The sequence below is a fragment of the Neovison vison genome, chromosome 2, assembly GCF_020171115.1.
Source record: "Neovison vison isolate M4711 chromosome 2, ASM_NN_V1, whole genome shotgun sequence".
In the NCBI taxonomy this organism is placed as follows: Eukaryota; Metazoa; Chordata; class Mammalia; order Carnivora; family Mustelidae; genus Neogale; species Neogale vison.
Window position 1 is genome coordinate 239,594,739 of NC_058092.1, and position 17,092 is coordinate 239,611,830.

General features: G+C 61.1%; 1 protein-coding gene across 2 annotated transcripts in view; it reads left to right on the forward strand.

The window, feature by feature from the left end:
* Positions 1-17,092, forward strand: part of INPP5A (inositol polyphosphate-5-phosphatase A) — a 157,449-nt gene that overhangs the window by 81,418 nt on the left and 58,939 nt on the right. For both annotated transcript variants that reach the window (XM_044240766.1, XM_044240767.1), the window contains exon 5: positions 16,685-16,748. In XM_044240766.1, the coding sequence (XP_044096701.1) occupies positions 16,685-16,748 (64 nt within the window). The remainder of the gene's footprint in view (positions 1-16,684; positions 16,749-17,092) is intronic.

Below are 17,092 nucleotides of genomic sequence, written 5' to 3' on the forward strand. Positions count from 1 at the left end.
TATCAGACCTGTGGAAAGATGGAGAAGGGCAGATGGTGGTTCTGGATTCTGCGTGCTTGCTGCCGTGCCGACTGCTGCCCTGCCGACCGCGCTCCGCCGCGTCCACCCCGTAAGCTCGCGCCGCCTGGCGGTGTAGCCCGTGACCACTAGAGAGAAGTGGGTCCAAACCCAAACTCCGGAAGACAGTGGGGGTTTCTGTATCTCAGCAGGACGGACCGTCCTAGAGGAAAGTCTGCATTTGTCCCCTCCGCGGGCCCTTTCCCTCTAGCCCGACGCACCCCTGTGCTGTCCCTTTTAAAAACACAGCCCAGAGCCTAGTACAAATTGTTGAACGCTTCGGGTCGGCTCTACGGAAGGGGCTGCATTAAAAGTAACGAAGACGGAGTCCTCTTCGGGACAGAAGGCGCGAGTGAGGTGCTTCCGCGGCGTCAGAAGGCATCGGCGCACGCAGGAGCGGCTCGTTTCTGCCGGGACAGTCTGGTCCCGCAGTGAGGGCTTAATGCTGTCGGCGTGGAAGGATTCACTTGGGATTTGAGTAACTACCATGTGTAGTAGCTTCACAATGAGACGCATTTAGAAATAAATTGGGCCAAAGATGGGCAAGACCTGTGTCGTGAGCGCTACAGCCCGTCACTGAGAGGAACCAAAGGAAACCTGAGTACACGGAGAGCTTTCCCCGTCCAAGGATCCGGGACTCGGTACCGTTCGGATGTCATCTCTTCCCACGTTGATGTGAAGAAATCTGAGTGGAAATCTGAGAGCTTCTTGGTGGACGTTGACACACCGGTTCTAAACTCAGGTGGACATAGAAAGGCCTTCGATGAGCGCGTATGAGGGCTTACGCATCCGATGCAGAGTTGCTGTAAGACTGTAGTCGTCAGGACGGAAGAGCCTGATGTAAAGCCACGTCACCAGACCGTGGCCAGAGTGGGAGCCGGGAGCAGGCCCAGGACTGGATCTGACGGGGTGTCAGGCAGCCTGGGGTGTCGGGGGCAGGCGCGACCCTTTCGCAACGGGAACTATGGCGATTAGATGACCCCGTGGAGAAAGTCAGCCCTATTTCACAGGTTATGAACACCCAGTTCTGAACAGACGATAGACCCAGCGTAAGAGCTAAAACCACAAACTCCAACACGAACATGCAGGTGAGAAGCCTCCGTGACCTCAGCTTTGCTGTGGATACGACACAGAACGTGCAACTGCTATGGAAGATGGTTGATCTGTTGCAGTTCAGCAAAATGAAAAAAACGTGTTCTTCAAAAGACACAAAACCAGGCAGTTCACAGCCCGAGAGATGTTTGCAAATATCTGACAGAGGGGTTTTGCCGGGGTACCGCGTACGAGAACTCTCAGAACCTAGCACTAACCAGACGGACAACTGAATTTTTGGAAGATTGGAACAGACACTCGACCACGTAAGACACAGAAGCTGCAAACAGGCGCATGGAAAGGTCCGCAACACCGCTGGCTGTCAGCAAGACGGCGGAAGGCCGAGGCGGAGCTGGGGAGGGCGAGGAAGAGCCGGGCCTTGTGTGGGGCTGCGGGGGGAGTGCGGGTCCCAGCCACGTGGGGAGACACTGCGGCGCGTCCTTAGAAGGTTAAGAGACACCGACCTCCTGAGCCGGCCCGTCCGCTCCCGGGAGCCTGCCCGAGAGCCGCGAGGGAACCCGTCCCACAAAGACGAGACCTCACGCGCGGAGCGCGTCTTGGCCGAGGACACGCACCCAAGGGCCAGTGGACACGTCGCCGTCCCGCTCAGCAGTCGGGGGGACGGGCTGAAGAGCACAGCCCTGGTTCTGTGGGAAGCCATCGACGTGATGGTCTTGAAAACGCAAACAAACCTGGGCCGGCCGAAAGCAGACCCGTGGTTTCCCGGACGGGGACTCCGGGAGCCGGGGATGTGCCGGGCCCCGACCGGGGACGCCCCGCAGGCGTGCACACGCGGCACACGCACAACCTGCGCGGTTCCGGGAACGCAGCCGCGCGCCAGGAACACTGCCGCAAGCCGGTCGCGTGGGCCGCGGCTGGGCGGCCAGACTTCGGAGGCTCTGACTGGAACGGGAGGTGTCCGCACCAGGGCCTGACTTCACCTGGCAGCTGTGAGCGGGTGCTCCTCACGTCTTACGCTTAAGGAAACGGGTCGTTCCGGGAGGGGCAGCCGCAGGCTCCGGCTTTACACGTGCTGTGCAGATGGCGTCCGTCTGAACCTCCAAAGGTCTCCTTCTGCTGAAATAAGGCCCTGTTAATTGTGCACGGAAGGGTGACATCGGTGCCCTTCTCCTGTGCGCCGGGGGCAGGCACATGGGGCGGGAGTGTCTTCCAGCTCACGGCTGGCCAGTCAGCTCCCAGATGTGCCATGTGCCTGCGCGGGGGCCGGTTACGCCCCTCGCTTCCCGTCCCGAGCGATCTAGCTCCTGGCTTTCTGCGGGCGCGCTCCCCTATCCCGCCCAGACCTGCTGCGTTGTTCTGTCTGTCTGCGGGCCTGGGGGTGCGCTGTGTGCAGCAGGTGTCCCTCGGGGCCCAGCTGGGCACACAGTGTGCATATCTCTGGCCAGATTCCTGCCTTCCTGCGTCCCGCTCTGAGTGTGTGATCCTGGGGGTGGTCTTGGCCTTGCCCGTGCGTCTGGGAGCCCCGCCTCCCAGCCAGCAGCCTGCCAGTACCGAGAGCCATTCTCTGGGGAGCATGAAGCAGGGCGGTCCCAGCAGGTGGGTCCGGTGTCCTGTGGGGCAGGGGGCCGAAAGAGCACCCCCCACATCTGGGACCGGGACTCGTGGCTGGGCTGGGTGCTCAGGGGTACGGGGCACCCACTCTGTTCCACGGGCAGTCCCTGACCTGCGCCTCTGCCTGTCTGTGCACATGGCCGCATGCCATGGTCTTCTCTCTGTGACACTGGGCACGGGGTCTGCAGGGTGTGGGAAGACACAGGGAAGGGGCAGGGACGCTGCGGGCAGGGCTCCCTCACCCCCACAGGCGGGTCGCGCAGCTGCCCGTGGCCGCCCCCATCCTTGCCGTCCCTGGCTGCCCCCTCGTCCGAGACGCCTGCACGTGCCGATGTCGCGGCAGGACCGCCGGGCACCCCTGGTGAAGGGCCTCCTAGCATGGGGCGGTCCCTCATCCTTTTCCCAGGGCCCGACCACGGTCATTCTGAGCGTGGTGGCCGGGGCATCGGGCTCCCCTCCCTCTCGCCAGTGCGGCTCCCACAGGGCCCAGGCAGCATGAGCCTGGGGGTCCCCTGCCCGTCCAAGTGGCCCCTTCCTCTGAGCGTGTCTGGCCTCCCCGTGGGAATCCGGCACCGGCGCCCCGTGGCCGGCCGATCCATCAGATGCCGACAGGGTGATGGAGAGCCGTGTCGCGCGGCCCAAGAAACAAATACGAAATGTGCCGCTGGACAAACTGAAAAATTGTGACGCTCTTAAGGACTTTCCTGCTCGTTAGCATTTTCTGACAGAAAATCAGTGGAGCGGCGAACATAACAAAATAGTCGCGGTGATTCACGGTCTGGCTTGTCCCGCTCGCTTGGCCTCGAGCAGCGTCTCCCTCTGGGCGCCCGCGGGCTCCTCGGTGCCCTCGCCTCTGCTCGCGCTGGCCGGGGCCTCCCTGCAGGGGTGTGTTCGCTGCCCAGCGGGGACGAGAGGGGCATCCTGCACGCGGGTTTTCCCAGAAGCCCAGGCTGCCCCGTGCTCAGACAGACCTGGTGGCCAGGAGGCAGGTCCCGAGGGGGAGTCCCAGGGCCCAGGGAGGAGAAAGGGGCTTGACGTCCTGCGCTCGGAGGCCGGCAGCAACGCCCGGCGAGGCCTTCTCCGGGGACGGCGCTGACCAGTTACACTCAGGCCGATGGACGCCCTGGCCAGCCGTCGGGTGGACAGTCGAGGGCAGGGTCGGCGGGGCTCTGGGCCCTATGGGATGGCTTCGCTCATGGCCCCTCTCTCCCGGCCGCTCGCACACGGGTGCATTTGGCCCCTGTCGCTGGCACTCGGTCCTGGGAGCTGCTGAATCCAGTGCCCGTCGTGCAAACACTTAGTGGCCGCGGGATTTCCATCTGCAGGGACGAGCCCGAGAGGTGATCTGTTTGGACCACATCCCGTTTGGATTTGCTACGCGGGCCCCCGTCCGGGCTGCGCTGCTTCCTGTTCGCTGCATGAAACACCCGTGTCGGTGAAGGGGGGGCGCACCGACTCACGGGGCCAGTGCTGGTACCCGCGCGGGTCCGCGTCCCTCTCTGTGGGGCGGGGCCGTCGCTCTCAGGCCGGTGCTGGTCAAGGGCCCCACAGCCCCAGTGCCCAGTCTCTGCCTGCAGCTCCCCCAGGTGGCGGCGGCCAGTGCCTCGGGGCCACGTGGCCTCCCGTGAGTCCCCACGATGGCCCCATGAGCACCAGCCCCTCGGACAGGAGGAAACGGAAAGCCGGGTGTAGACACTGCAGTGTTCCTTGTACATCTTCCAGTGTTTTCCCAGAAGGGCTGACAAGAGCAGGGCTGGTGTCCTGTCACCTGGGACACATCCGCCCAGAGAGGGGACCTGCGTCTCCAGAACGCGGGAAAACGGCCTCGGCCAAGTCGGCTCAGTTCGCGTTTTCCCCTGTTTCGTGTCTGTCACCTTTTAGGAGAAGATCTGATTTTTAATTATTACCAAGAAAACTGCTGTCGGGATTTGGGATTTCTTGCCTCATTGGGAGAGCGGAGCATCACGACCGTGTCCTTCCCTGGCCATGTGCGCCTGGTTTTGGTCCCTGTGCTCCGCCGTGTTGTGATGAGCCGTTAACACAGCGTCCGTCCTCGTCTCGTCGCTGGTCTGTGAGCGTGGGACGTGGCTGACCCTCACGCGCGTGTCGTCTCCAGTGCCCGGAGGTGCCGTCGGCCCCCCTGACCTGTAGCCTGGGTGCGCCGCTGCTGGTGCCGTCTCTGGGGCTTGGCTTGGCTACACTGGGGACGGGCAACGGGGACAGCCTGCTCGTGCACACGTGACGCGGGCAGCCCTGCCGGCCCCCAGCCGCCCTCCTCCGCAGGAGACATGACGTCTGTCCCACAGAAGCATTCCGAAAACTGAGAGCAAGTCCCCCAGAGCAAGTCAGGTGAGGCTGGTGGGCTCCGGCCCTTGGGGCGGCTGTCCTGCTCCCCCGGGCCTTCTGCAGGGGGATGGGGTCTCCGATGGTCCAGAAGACCCCGAAGGATTGGCCACACAACCTGAAACATCTTTCAAACGGAAATTGTTACACTTTGCTCTTCATCTTGAAATTAATGTTGGGTTGTCAATTTTTATTGCACATCTAATGGACGAGGTCCTGCCGCCCCCACTGCCGCTGCCCCTCGGTCCCACGCGTGCCGCGGTGCAGACCGTCTGCAGCGCGTGCCCCGTGCAAGGGGCTCAGGTGACAGGCACCTGGGAGGGAGTGCCGCTCCCACGGCCTGACAGCCCCGTGTCCAGCAGCGGCGCCTGGGGCACAGGAGGGTCCGGGCCATCGATGGACGCAGGAGGGTCCGGGCCATTGATGGACGCTTCCTTGTCTTTCTCTCCCCCTCTCCCCCAGCCCCGCAGCTTGGAACACAACTGCAACATGGCTTTCGCAGCTGGGGCCGGACCCACCAGAGCTGCCAAGGCTGAGGTCGAGCTGGGTTAGGGTCTGTCTGGGAGACCCGGGCATGCAGCGGGGGTGACGGTGCGTCTCTGGCTCCGCACGGCAGGCGTTGCCACGGCGAGCCGTGGCGGCTGAGCCACAGCCCCCCTCGGGTTAGCGCGGGGCTGTTTAATGAATAGCGGCTGTTCTTCCAGCCACCGTAATTATTTAAAGGGTTTTCGAAAGAGAGAGAGCAAATCGAATCAGACCGTAACGGTCGTACGTCCTTCCGGAGCTGAGTGTATTTTTAGAAATGTGGGTCTCTTCCCGAGTCTCCCCGTTTTCGTGTGTTATCCCGGTAACCGAGTTTGTAGCTGGAATTAAATTTATCAAATTGCGTTATCCTCTTTAGAAATTGGATAGGTGCCCTGGCGGGGCAAGGCAGAAGCTAATCCGCTTTGCTAAAGCCTCCGGTGGCCCCGCGTGGCCCCGCGCAACAGTAGCACGGAGACACACAGCTCTTCCTGTCACCTCGGACGCCGTGTAATTTCTCCTCCATCCCTTGTGCAAATAATGACATTTGAATCGAGCATTAACAGGCTTAATTACTTTAAAATTGTCATTTTAATTTACACTGATACAGTATTGATCACACAAGCAGAGATTAAGCTGTTCAGCGGAGCGGATGATGGGGAATTAAACATTAAGGGTCCTCGAGGGGCCGCGTGCCGCCCAGCGAGAGCCGGAAGAGGGATGGCATTTCTCGGTAATGAACTGGCGGCATGCGGGGACATGAATCTCGGGCTCCTGGAGAAGGGGAAATAATGGGGTTTGGGAAGCGCCCGCGGCTCATTCATTCGCTGCCATGCGCCGGCTCTCCGGCGACTCGTCTGCCGAACCGACGTGTATTTATCCAGCAAATTCCGAGCGTTGACCTTTTCGCTAAGTACATTGAGCAGAAGTTGGAGTGCACATTTTTCAGGTGTAACTTCTGTAAGTGTTTGTTATTTTTCCTTATTTCTAGGTATCATCAAACAAAATTTTTCTGTTTTCCTAATGCACTGGCGTTGGTGGGCCCTTCGGGGCGGCCGAGCACCGGGAGCAGGAGGCGGGGGCCGGCCACGCCTCACTTCACTCCTGAAAAATTCCAGAGGCACATCCCGGGCTCACACGTGGCTGGGCCCTTCCTTAGAGCGACACGGGAGCTCACCCTTCCACCTCTCCGGGGCTCCCCTCAGCCTCCCAGCCGGACGGGCCGAGCGTGCCCGTGAGTTGCCGGACCGTGGGGGGGGGGGCGCGTGGCCGGCAGCCCTCCTGGCTCCTGTCGCGGCGCGTTCGGTCTCTTCCCCAGACGGTTGAGTCCGTGGAGCTGACAGAATAAAAGCTGAGGTGATTGATTTTATCGCTCAGTGGGGAACGAGGAGATTCCTGATCACGTCCACAATGGCCTCATTGTGCGCGGCGACGGGAGATTCAATTAAGACACGTTCGGAGAATGGGAACCTGCTGGGGTTGCTCCTGACTGGAACGCGGGTCTGCGCCGGGCCCCGCCGTTTCTCTTCCCCAAGACGTGGACGCGCTGTCCCTTTCCTTCCAGCGGCTCGCGCTCCCCGGGCCTTGGCGACGTCCGCGAGTCCTTTCAGAACGGCCGGGCCCCGACGCGTCCCCAGCACGACTCCCTTTCCCAGGGCACCTGGGTCGCTCTGCACACCTGACCGCGATCGCCCGGGTGGCGGCCGGGGAGCCTGAGGCGCGCGGCCCTGGGCGGCGGCATCCGGCGAGTGCAGGAGCAGAGCTGCGTTCCCGGGGCTGCCTCTCTGCTGCCCTCGCGGGTGGACGAGAGGGAAATGGACTTGAATGTTTTCTTGACCTTGTACTTCTAGACCTGCCAGCACATCTCCACAGAGAACGAGAGGGAGCCTTAGTGACCCCTGTTCTGGGAAGTAGGAAGGAGGCCACTCCGGGGGACAGACGGCCGTGCCGGTCTGGCTTGGCCTTTTCCATGGAAGCTGGGGGACAGCGAGCGGCCTGTGCTCTCCGATGCTGCTGGGCTGCCCCGAGAGCAATGTTGCTGGGCAGGACTCAAGCAGCGTGAGGCGTGCGGCCCGGCCCATGTGGCCGGCATCCGGAGTGGCCAGCACGCGACTGTGGGCCTCCGGCGCCGGAAGAGTCGGGACAGGGAGATTAGGATCTGGGGTCTTTGGCCTGGTGCTGTCTCTTCGCTGTACCCTCAGCGGGCCTGCTGCGCACGGCGGCGTTGCCTCTTTCACCCGGGTTTGGCTCCAGCCCCTGCCCTACTCCTCGTCAGGTGTGGTTCCCAACGTGGCCCCCTGCGCGTGGTGAACCACATGTGGCTCCTTCCTGCACAGGAAGCTCTGCCCTCCGTGTCCCCGAGTGCCGGGCCCCCCCTTCCTGTCTGCACAGCCCAGCGCTTGTGCTGAGCCCCTGTTTCTGTCCCATGGTGCCTGCCGCCTCTGCAGCCTCTCCGGCCCTGAGCCCTGACCCCTGCTGGGTCTCTGGACCTCTGTCAGCTATTCCCCTGGCTCCCGAATCCTTCCTGGAAAACCCCACTCCTCTCTAATCTGTTTTCTGCTGGCCCTGGGCCACGGAGCCTCTGTCCCCTGCCGGCCCAGCGGGTGGGGTTGTGTCTGGCCCGCCTGGCTGGCGTCGTTCCCCCCTGAGCACAGCTCAGTGCTGTGGGTCTGTGGTCCGTGACGACGGCCGTGAGGGGAGGGACCTCACCCTGGCAGCTGTGTACGACTCACGTCCTTTCTGGACTCCCTGGCCTTCTAGAGGGTTCCCTCAGGCGTGTCCCCAGCCGTGGGTGGCTCTTCGTGCAGATTCCCCATACAGCGGACACACGTGCCAGCGGGCCCCTCTTTTTCCGGAGGAGCCTCTGGACACCAGGCCTGCCATTGGACTCACTGTCCGGAGGAGACCCTGGTTTCTCCTCTCCTGTTTTAAGGAGAGGAATGGCTCTTTCCCTGGCCAGGCAGCAGCACCAGTGGGGAAGACGTGCACACGGGCTGGGGTGAGCGTCACGGCTCCACAGGCTTTGTCCACAGGCCTAATTTATATCAAGGCCATTCGTGGGGGGTAGCTTTTCCCGTAAGAGCCTCCGTGATTTGGCCTCAGGAGAGAGGGAGGGAGAAAAGATCTATCTTTCAGACCGTGGGACATGTGAGTGGCCGGCTGGCCGCCCCCGATGTGAAGGGTGGGGAGTGCTCCGTCCGGCCCCTCACCCACCTCTACTGCGGGGGCCACAGGGGTGCATGGTGGCTGGGGCTCAGTTAGGTCTCTTGGCGTGTTGTGGCCTCTGCCTGGCCAAGGGAGGGGCATCAGACTCACCCAGGGAGGGCACTGAACAGTGTTTGAACACGGAGGCTTCGGCCTCCCTTCCGTGGAAGCAGAAAGCCTCTGGTGGCTGGCAGGCCCCTCCCGCCTGTGCCTTTCTGCCTAGCGTCAGCCTGGGCCCCTTGGAAGCCGTCTTCTCCTCCTGCGGTGCGCTAAGGGCATGGGGGGCAAGAGGAAACAGGCGAGCATCACCTATTAGGAATGCTGATTACCATGGCACTGTTATCCCCGTCCTGGCTACTCTGAGTGACCCTGGGAACCACGACTGTCTTTCTGTGCCACGAATGCAGCAGTCCCGGGACTGACAGAGGCCCCCAGACCAGGAAGAGGCCATTGCCGGGGTGGGGAGCCCCACGCCCCGGCCCCAGGACCTGCTCAGCCAGGAGAGGACCCAGTGTCGGAAGACGGAGTGGCCCTCGGGGCCACGTATGTCGATCTAGAGGGAGACTGAGTAAACACTGAGAGCCGATCCTAACCCGGGGAGGGACATAGGACAGCCCCGTGTGCCAGCAGCTTCTCTGACGGACGCTGGTACTCTTGTCCCTCGTGACCTTCGTGTGCAGAGAACTGGACACTCGGCCCCACGAAGGACGAGCTAGACGCTAAGCTGTGAGCCGCACGTGGGCCAGGAAGAAGCACTAAAACGAGCGGGGACGGAAGGACGGCGCGCGGGGATCGGACGCGGAGAGCAAGGCCTGACGCGCGGAGGTCGCGCCTGAGAGATGAACCAGAAGTCTGGTTTGTTTCAAGCTGTCATTTTTGAAGAGATAATAAGTGACAGTTTTCCAGTGTGTGAAAGATCTCAACACACAGATCAGGGCTAAAGACGGGAGAGCCCTGGGCGCGACCAGAGACGCACAGGACTTTCAGAGGCTGTGACGGGGAGGCGGGAAGCAAGAGAGACGGCAGCGGACGGCGGACGCGGCAGCCCCGGAGGCCTTGGAGGGTGACCGCCACCCCGAGTTCTGCGTCCCACCCACATGCCCGCTGGGAACGCGTGCGTGCGCATGTGGGCGCATGTGGAGCTGTGGGTTCTGCACAGCAGGCAGCAGGCCCGCAGGAGGGAGCCCGGAGCAGCCTGAGGAGACGGAGACCCACGCGGGCACGGAGCGCGGGGAAGGGAGGGGTCGCCACTCGGCCCGCGGCGCGACTCTGCGGGATCCGTGCTCCCAGGGCTCTGTGACGTGGAGGGCCGGGAAGGTGTGCGGCCTGTGAGGCTGGAGGCCTCGGCCCGGCGGGACGGCGCGTTCTCCGCGGAGCACAACTGGTCAGCGTATCTGTGCCATAGGGGCCGCGTTAAATGATTTGAAACAGAAGTAGATGGCGTTTGCAATATAACTGAAATTTAAAAATCAATTAAGTCTTTTTAGTAGCATTTTATATGCCCCAAGCTTCCCTAATGGCAGAAGGTATTTTGTAAACAGCTTGTGTTTGAGTCTTAAAGTGCATCTGACTGTAATTACCCTCTGTCCCTAATGCACGTCACCGATTTCTCCAGAATGCTTGTAAGGATGAAATTATAATTGCAAAGCTAATGATTTTTGGAAGAGAAAAGATAAAAGTCAGAGCTGGTTTGATTATGATGCAAATGCTCCCCGTAACTTAATTGGCATAAAAGTTTATTGATTATATTTCTAATCACTTAGACATGAAAAAATGACTTAATAAATTTTGTAATTAAAGCTGGTTCTTTTAGCACTGATGTTTTTCTTTGCTCGTTATTGAAACTTTCAGTTTCCAAACTACGTATTATCGAGAAATGTATCCGTATTGCAAACGACTCTCATTTAGAGAGAAGCGCGGAGGTGAGGTGACTGAAGTGCACCCGGGGTGCTCGCGGCCGTCGCAGGGGCTCAGGGTGGCGGCTCTGTCGCCGCCCATCTGCCGTCCTTCCAGAAGAGACCGCGTGAGGACCCGGCTGGATTTTCCCGCGCGGCGTGGGCAGGAGCTTGTGAGAGCTGTTCCGTCGGGAGAGGCGGCAGGATTAGCCAGGGAAGGAAGGTCTGCGTGTGCCCTCGGAGCGCCCTTCCTGTGTCCGGAGCGGGCGGCGCGTCCCCGTCAGCGCGGCCCGCCGGGTGCGGGCAGCAGGGAGGACAGGCGGGGTGTGACGGTCTCTCCCATGTCCCCCTGCAGCCGCTCTCCGGCTGCTCTCACCCCGGGACATTGCAGCTCCCACGGCTGAGGGCTGGGCCCCCCGTCTCCCGCCTGTGAGAAGAGGAACCTTCTTCCATGTCACCGTCCAGATGTGGCCGCGCACATCACCTCCGAACTCCGAGTGCGGAGGCGGGGGTCAGTCCCCGTGGGCTCTGTGCGCCGGCACACCTGGCCTTGTGGCCACTGCCTCCTCCCCCCGTACCTCTGAGACGGCACCTGCTGCTGGTGCCCACACTGACCACTCTGTCCACACCCTGTCCCCACTGAGCTCTCCCTGTCCCCACGACTGCCCCCTGGTCCTCACTGACCCCAGCTTCTGGCCGTCTCTGTGTTGGCTCTTTCATCTGTTCCCAGCCCCTCCCTAATGCGGTCCTGGGTCCACTCGCCATCCCTGTCCTTCGTCCTTTGCTCTGGGTCTCGTCCCTCCTCAGCAAGCTCAGCATCTGTGGCATCGACCACCCCATGTCATATGCCCCCCCCCCCGCCTTTCTTCTGCTCCCAGACCTCTGTCCCGGACCCAGACCCGAGCATCCAGCCATCTGCTGGTGTCTGCTGGGGGGTCTTACAGCCATTTCGAGCTGGACCCCTTCTCTCCAGAGACCCTGTGTCATGCGTGTGCCCCGCCTCCCTGGCCTTGTCCTGGGCAGCCCCCACACTCACTCTGCTGTGTGAGGCCTTCCCGTGGACGGAGCCCCTGTGGTCAGGAGCTGGCCTTTGTGTGAAGCACCTGTCACTGCCCCCGTGCTTCAGGCCATTTCTCCTCGGGACCTTTCAGGTGCCCAAGACCGCAGAGAAGGTGCCGGAGACCATCAGCTCAGGGACTGGGTGCCCGAGTGGGTGTGGGAGTCCTTGTGGTAGCTGCTCGCTGTGCCGGCTGCTGACCTTGCCTCCCGGGTCAGCTGAGCTGCCAGGTGTCCCTTGCCTGCGGAGGTCTGGTGTGACCCTCGCTCTGGCTTCTGTGCCCTTGTGCGGCGCCCTCGCCGGGCAGCCCGTCCACCGGGCTGTTGCTGAAGGCCGTCTCGTTACGTGTGAGCTGCTCCTCGCTGCGGTGATAGGAGACGTTAACAGGCGCCCTAACCTGGGGGTGTGTCGTAGCCGCACGGGAGGTCGCGTGGAGCGCTCGCCCGCCCCATCAGGACGACGCGTGCTTCGCCCGGCCCCTCGCGAGATGGCCTAATTGGGGACACTACAAGCAGGGACCGTGACAGGGCTCAGCACCCCGGGCCCTGGTGCACACACAGCATGCCGGCCCCCACCGCGCAGGCTTTATGAAATGCTCTTTAATTCAGGAGCAGAATAGCATTAACTTTGTAAGGAGATGAGCGAGCACAATGGACAACCAATTTAATTAACTTCTGCTGGCTGTGGGACGGCAGACAAAATGGAATTACCCGTGCGTCTCTCGAGCCCGTGCCGCGCAGGGAGGGACGTGGTGAGGGTCAGACGGGGGGACCTTGTGCCGTCAGCTCACAGTTAGCCCCCGGAGCTGAAATGGGTAAGTCGGGGCTTTGTACCTACGTCGGCTCTCATCTTGGCGGGTTACAGAGCCACCTTGGGAGAGGGCCTTGCTGGTGACCGTGACGTGACGGCCTTTCCCACGGGCTGCCGGCCAGGTGAGGCTGCGTCCTCCGATTCGACGGGCCGCCCGCGAGTTCCCTACACGGGGACGGATCAATGAGGCTCGGCGCTGATTTAAACGAAAGCTTCGTTTCATTTATTATTGTTTGTAATCTACTGAGTGTCACAGTAGTTTCACCCTGATTTCTTGCTGCATCTACTAAATTGTTGTAAAGCCGGGAGCATGGGCTGGCTTGCGAGAGGCCGCTGCCCTTTGCTGGTGGAAAGCGTGATTTTCGCGGCCATGTGGTGGAAGCGATGTGTTGGCTCGTCCCCTGGAACCCGAGTCAGCAGTCCTGTGTGCTGGGTCCTGAACTGCTGACCCGTCTGTCCTCAGGCACGTCACTGCGTCCCTCTCTCTGACCAGGTGTTGTTGGGTGCCTGGTGTGTGCCAGGGGCTGAGCTGGGGACTCTGAGGTGACGAGAACGCGCGCCGGGAGCTTCCCGCCCCTTCTGGTAGAGAAGGCAGGTGTGCGAGGGCAACCAGCCTGCGGCCAGAGTGCACAGCCCTGCGACAGGGTGAGGCTGTTGCTGCGGCCGCCAGGGCTGTGCAGGAGCAGTCTGGGAGGGCAGCTCAGAGGAGGCAGCCTGCAGTGGTTGGGTGTCATGTGAGCAGAAGCTGGAACGGGGAAGGCAAAGCAGCTGAAGGCCCTGATGGTGGCAGGCCCGGGCCCCCGCGTGGCCAGAGCTGTGCAAACTGGGGGTGGGGCCCGGGACACGCAGGAGCAGGGGCGGCCCCGTGTGCTGGCGGTCCCTGAGGAGCGGAGCAGTGACGGCGTCACGTTGTCGTCTTCAGAGGTCACCTGCCGTCGGGCGAAGAGGCTGAGGGGACAGTCGCCGTGGGGGGGCGGGGGGGTCATGGCTCCACTCGGGGCTGCAAGAGCAGAAGGAAGGGGAGGGGGAGGCCGAGTGTGGATTTCGCGGAAGGGGTGTGTGTGGGAGAGATGGGGCAGCAGCGAAGCAGCTGGAGGCTCCAGAGAAACCCCGGTTTCCGGGCTCGGTGCGACACGTCCACGGGGGAGCCATGTACCCCCGGCCCCGAGGCTGGCTGTGGAGGGGAGGCCCAGGGCTGTGCATGTGGGAGCTGGCGGCTGGAAATGGGAGGGGAAAGAGGCTTCTTGGGGGATCCCAAGCAGACACCGTGTGTCGTTCCCTGGGGGAGGAGGAGTGCCCAGAGACGCAGATAGGAGTCCTGAACCTGGAACGAAAGGGGGACAGAGGGGCAGGGGAGCCGCTGCTGAGAACACAAGTGTCGTGTGCACGTGTGCATGGGACGTGCCTGAAGACGTGGCAGAGACTCCCTTGCCTGGGGAGCCGAGAAGAGAGACCAGGTTGGAAGCCAGAACTGCTAAGCGCGGAGATGGGGGCAGAATCGAGCGAGGGGTGAAAGCCCGCGTCGGGGCTGGCCGCTGCGGATGCCAGGCCGGCTTCACGTTTTCAAGTCTGACAGCGATTCACTGCTTCTGTCCGTCGAATACCAGAGGTGCCCGTGGCCGTCCCTCCCTCCAGCCCGGCCCGCGTGCCTTGCTGGCTCAGCCCTCAGGAGGCTTCTCTCCCTTGGCGTTCCTCAGTCTTCACAGACGACTAAATGTCGCTTCTCGCTCAGACGTGGACCCTGAGCTTCAGACCCACGAGCCACCTGCCTGCGGGCCGTCCACGTGGCCCTTTAATTCCGGTTTCTTGTTCCCGCCAGACCCCTCTCCTCTCCAGTCTCCTCCACCAGAAAACGGCCCACTCTGGTGCCTTTCCCCAAGCCTTGGGGCATGTTCGACCTCCCTGTTTGTACACACCCTCCTTCACCTTTCTCAAAAGATCGCGATTTGGGCACATCTGCTGCTGCCCTCCACACACGCGCTGAGTTCCTAGGCAGAGCCAGGCTCCTTTGTTCCACACGGGCCCAGAACCCCTGAAGCTGCAACAAGGCAGAGCAAACACAAAGGGAAGAAAAGGTGGAAATATTGTGAAGACGAAACAAACCCAAGCCAGAGGTCCTTCAAATTACCAGAGGGAATCCACGATTGTTGGAATGGAAAGGAAACTGAGCAAAGTTGCTGAATAAAAGATTAATGTACAAAAGCTAGTAGCATTCATATTCACCAGCAGCAAATGGTTCTAAACCGAGAGTGGTTTTTCTGGGGCACCTGGGTGGCTCAGTGGGTGAAGCCTCTGCCTTCGGCTCGGGTCGTGGTCCCAGGGTTCGAGGGATGCGGGATCGAGCCCCGCATCAGGCGCTCTGCTCAGTGCAGAGCCTGCATCGCGCCCCCCACCCCTGCCTGCCTCTCTGTCTCCTTGTGATCTCTGTCAAATAAATAAATAAAACCTTTTTTAAAAAGTACACTTTCTAATAGTAACAGAAACTAAAAGATAACAAACAGTAAACCTAACAAAAGATCTTTAAGACTTTTATGGAGAAAATTATGAAACTTTGTTAGAAGACTTTTTAAAAGACCTTGAATGTATGTTCAAGGATGTATCACATTCATGGGAAGGAACGGAGTACCCCCAAAATGTCGCCGTCGCCTGCAGTCTCCGTGTCGGTCGTCCGAGCCCAGCAGGGTGTCGAGGGTGCAGACCAGCAGCCGCTCTGAAGTTTCAGTGGGAATACAAAGAGCCCCAAATATCTGAAGCGCGTGGGAGGGAAAATAATGAGGCATTTCGTTAGTAAATATCAGGACGCCTCATAAGCCAAAATAGGAAACATTGTTACTAGAAATAGATCAGTTGGGCAGAATCCAGAACACTCGAGCAGATCCCCACGCGTGGACAGACGTGTGGAACATGAGAGTGACGTGTCAGTCATGGGGGGCCAGACGGGGTGTTCCGCAGACGGGGAGAGAACCCTGCAACTCCCTGTGTGCCACAGCCACTAGCAAGTCTCTGGTCCCTAAAATCTTAAATGGGTAGAACACACTCTGACTGATTGCCCATGAGAATGGCAGCAGGTTAACCAGGGAGAAAGTTAGCTTCAACTTTGACTTAAGTATCCGTTAGAGCCGGTGACGGGTGTCCTGCTCTGTGAATTACAGTCTCTTTTCCGGAGCTTTTTGTAAGCTTCGTGATGTCGAGTCGGCGCAATCACGCCTGGCGAGGGGACTTGAAGGTTTGCCACGTTCACCCCCTGGTGCCTTCTCGGAGCCGCACAGCCTGTCGGGGGCTCAAGTCTGCAGAACGGCCCCCGCCGCAGCCCCTCTCCCCAGGAACCTTGTTGGGTGGCCGGGGTCAGCCGAGGAGTAAAACGTGGGTACAGGGACACGTACGTGTCCATGCACGTGTACAAGGTTACACACTCTGTGTGTGTACATGTGTGCGTGTAAATGTACATGCACACACGTGAAACGTGGACATTCACATGTACGTCCACACGGGTGTGAGCAGCCACGTGGACACACGTGTGTGTTACATGCACATGGGTACGTAGGCACAGGCCTGCATCTGTACACACGCATGCTCGGCACACAGGTCACACGGCCTCACAGGGGAATACACGTGTCCATCACATACAAGACACCAAGTTTGAATTTCAGAGAAACAGGTTGCTTTAAGGTCAGGTGTCCCATGCGGCCTCCGTTGGTGGTCACCGCACCCCGGCCTGGCCTCTGCAGTTTGGGGTCCAGAACGGGACTGGACCGCGGGGCCGGTGGCTGCGGGGAGCGGGTGGCAGTTCCGCATGCGGAGGGAGGACAGGGGGCCGAGGAGGCCGGTGCGGGCGGAGCTGCTGGGAGCCCCGGGTGGGTGCAGCACGCAGTGAGGACGGTGCTGGGGGCAGAGCCCTCCCCGCGGGCCCCGGGAGCCTCCCGCCGAGGGGAAACCGCGCGCGAGTGGGCGACGTGTCGGGGGAGGGGCCTTGTGTGTGCCGCTGAGTGTGACTGACGTCTCAGCCCTGCGGCCAGGGGAGGGGGTGGGCCCTGAGGAGGCAGCTCTGCTCTCGTTCACAAGGGTTTGAGTCAGTACTTGAGCCTGCTTCCAGCAGTTCTGCTCTCACACGGTTTCTCTTTTTGCTCTGCAGGCATTAGGGAGCTTTTATTTTCTTCATGAATCCTTAAAAAACATCTACCAGTTTGACTTTAAAGGTAAGACTCTTCTGGGATTCCCTGGCTGGGCTCCCCCGCCCCACCGAGCGTCCCTGTGGGGGGGCACAGCCGCTGACCAGGGGCCTCCTGTGCAAACCAGGTGCTCTGATCCCCTGGAATCCACGTGGCATTTCTGCCTCAGACCCCTGCCCTGGACCCCTGCCCCCAACTCCTGCCCCAGACCCCCTACCCTAACCTGGATCATACTCCAGACCCTGCCCTGGACCCCCAGCTCCCAGCCCGCGCCCCTCCTGCTCCCAGGGCAGGGCCGGCCAGTGACGCTGGATCTCCTGCAGAGCCGTGTAGGGAGGAGGGAACGGCCTTGTGTTCGAATCAAATGGAGA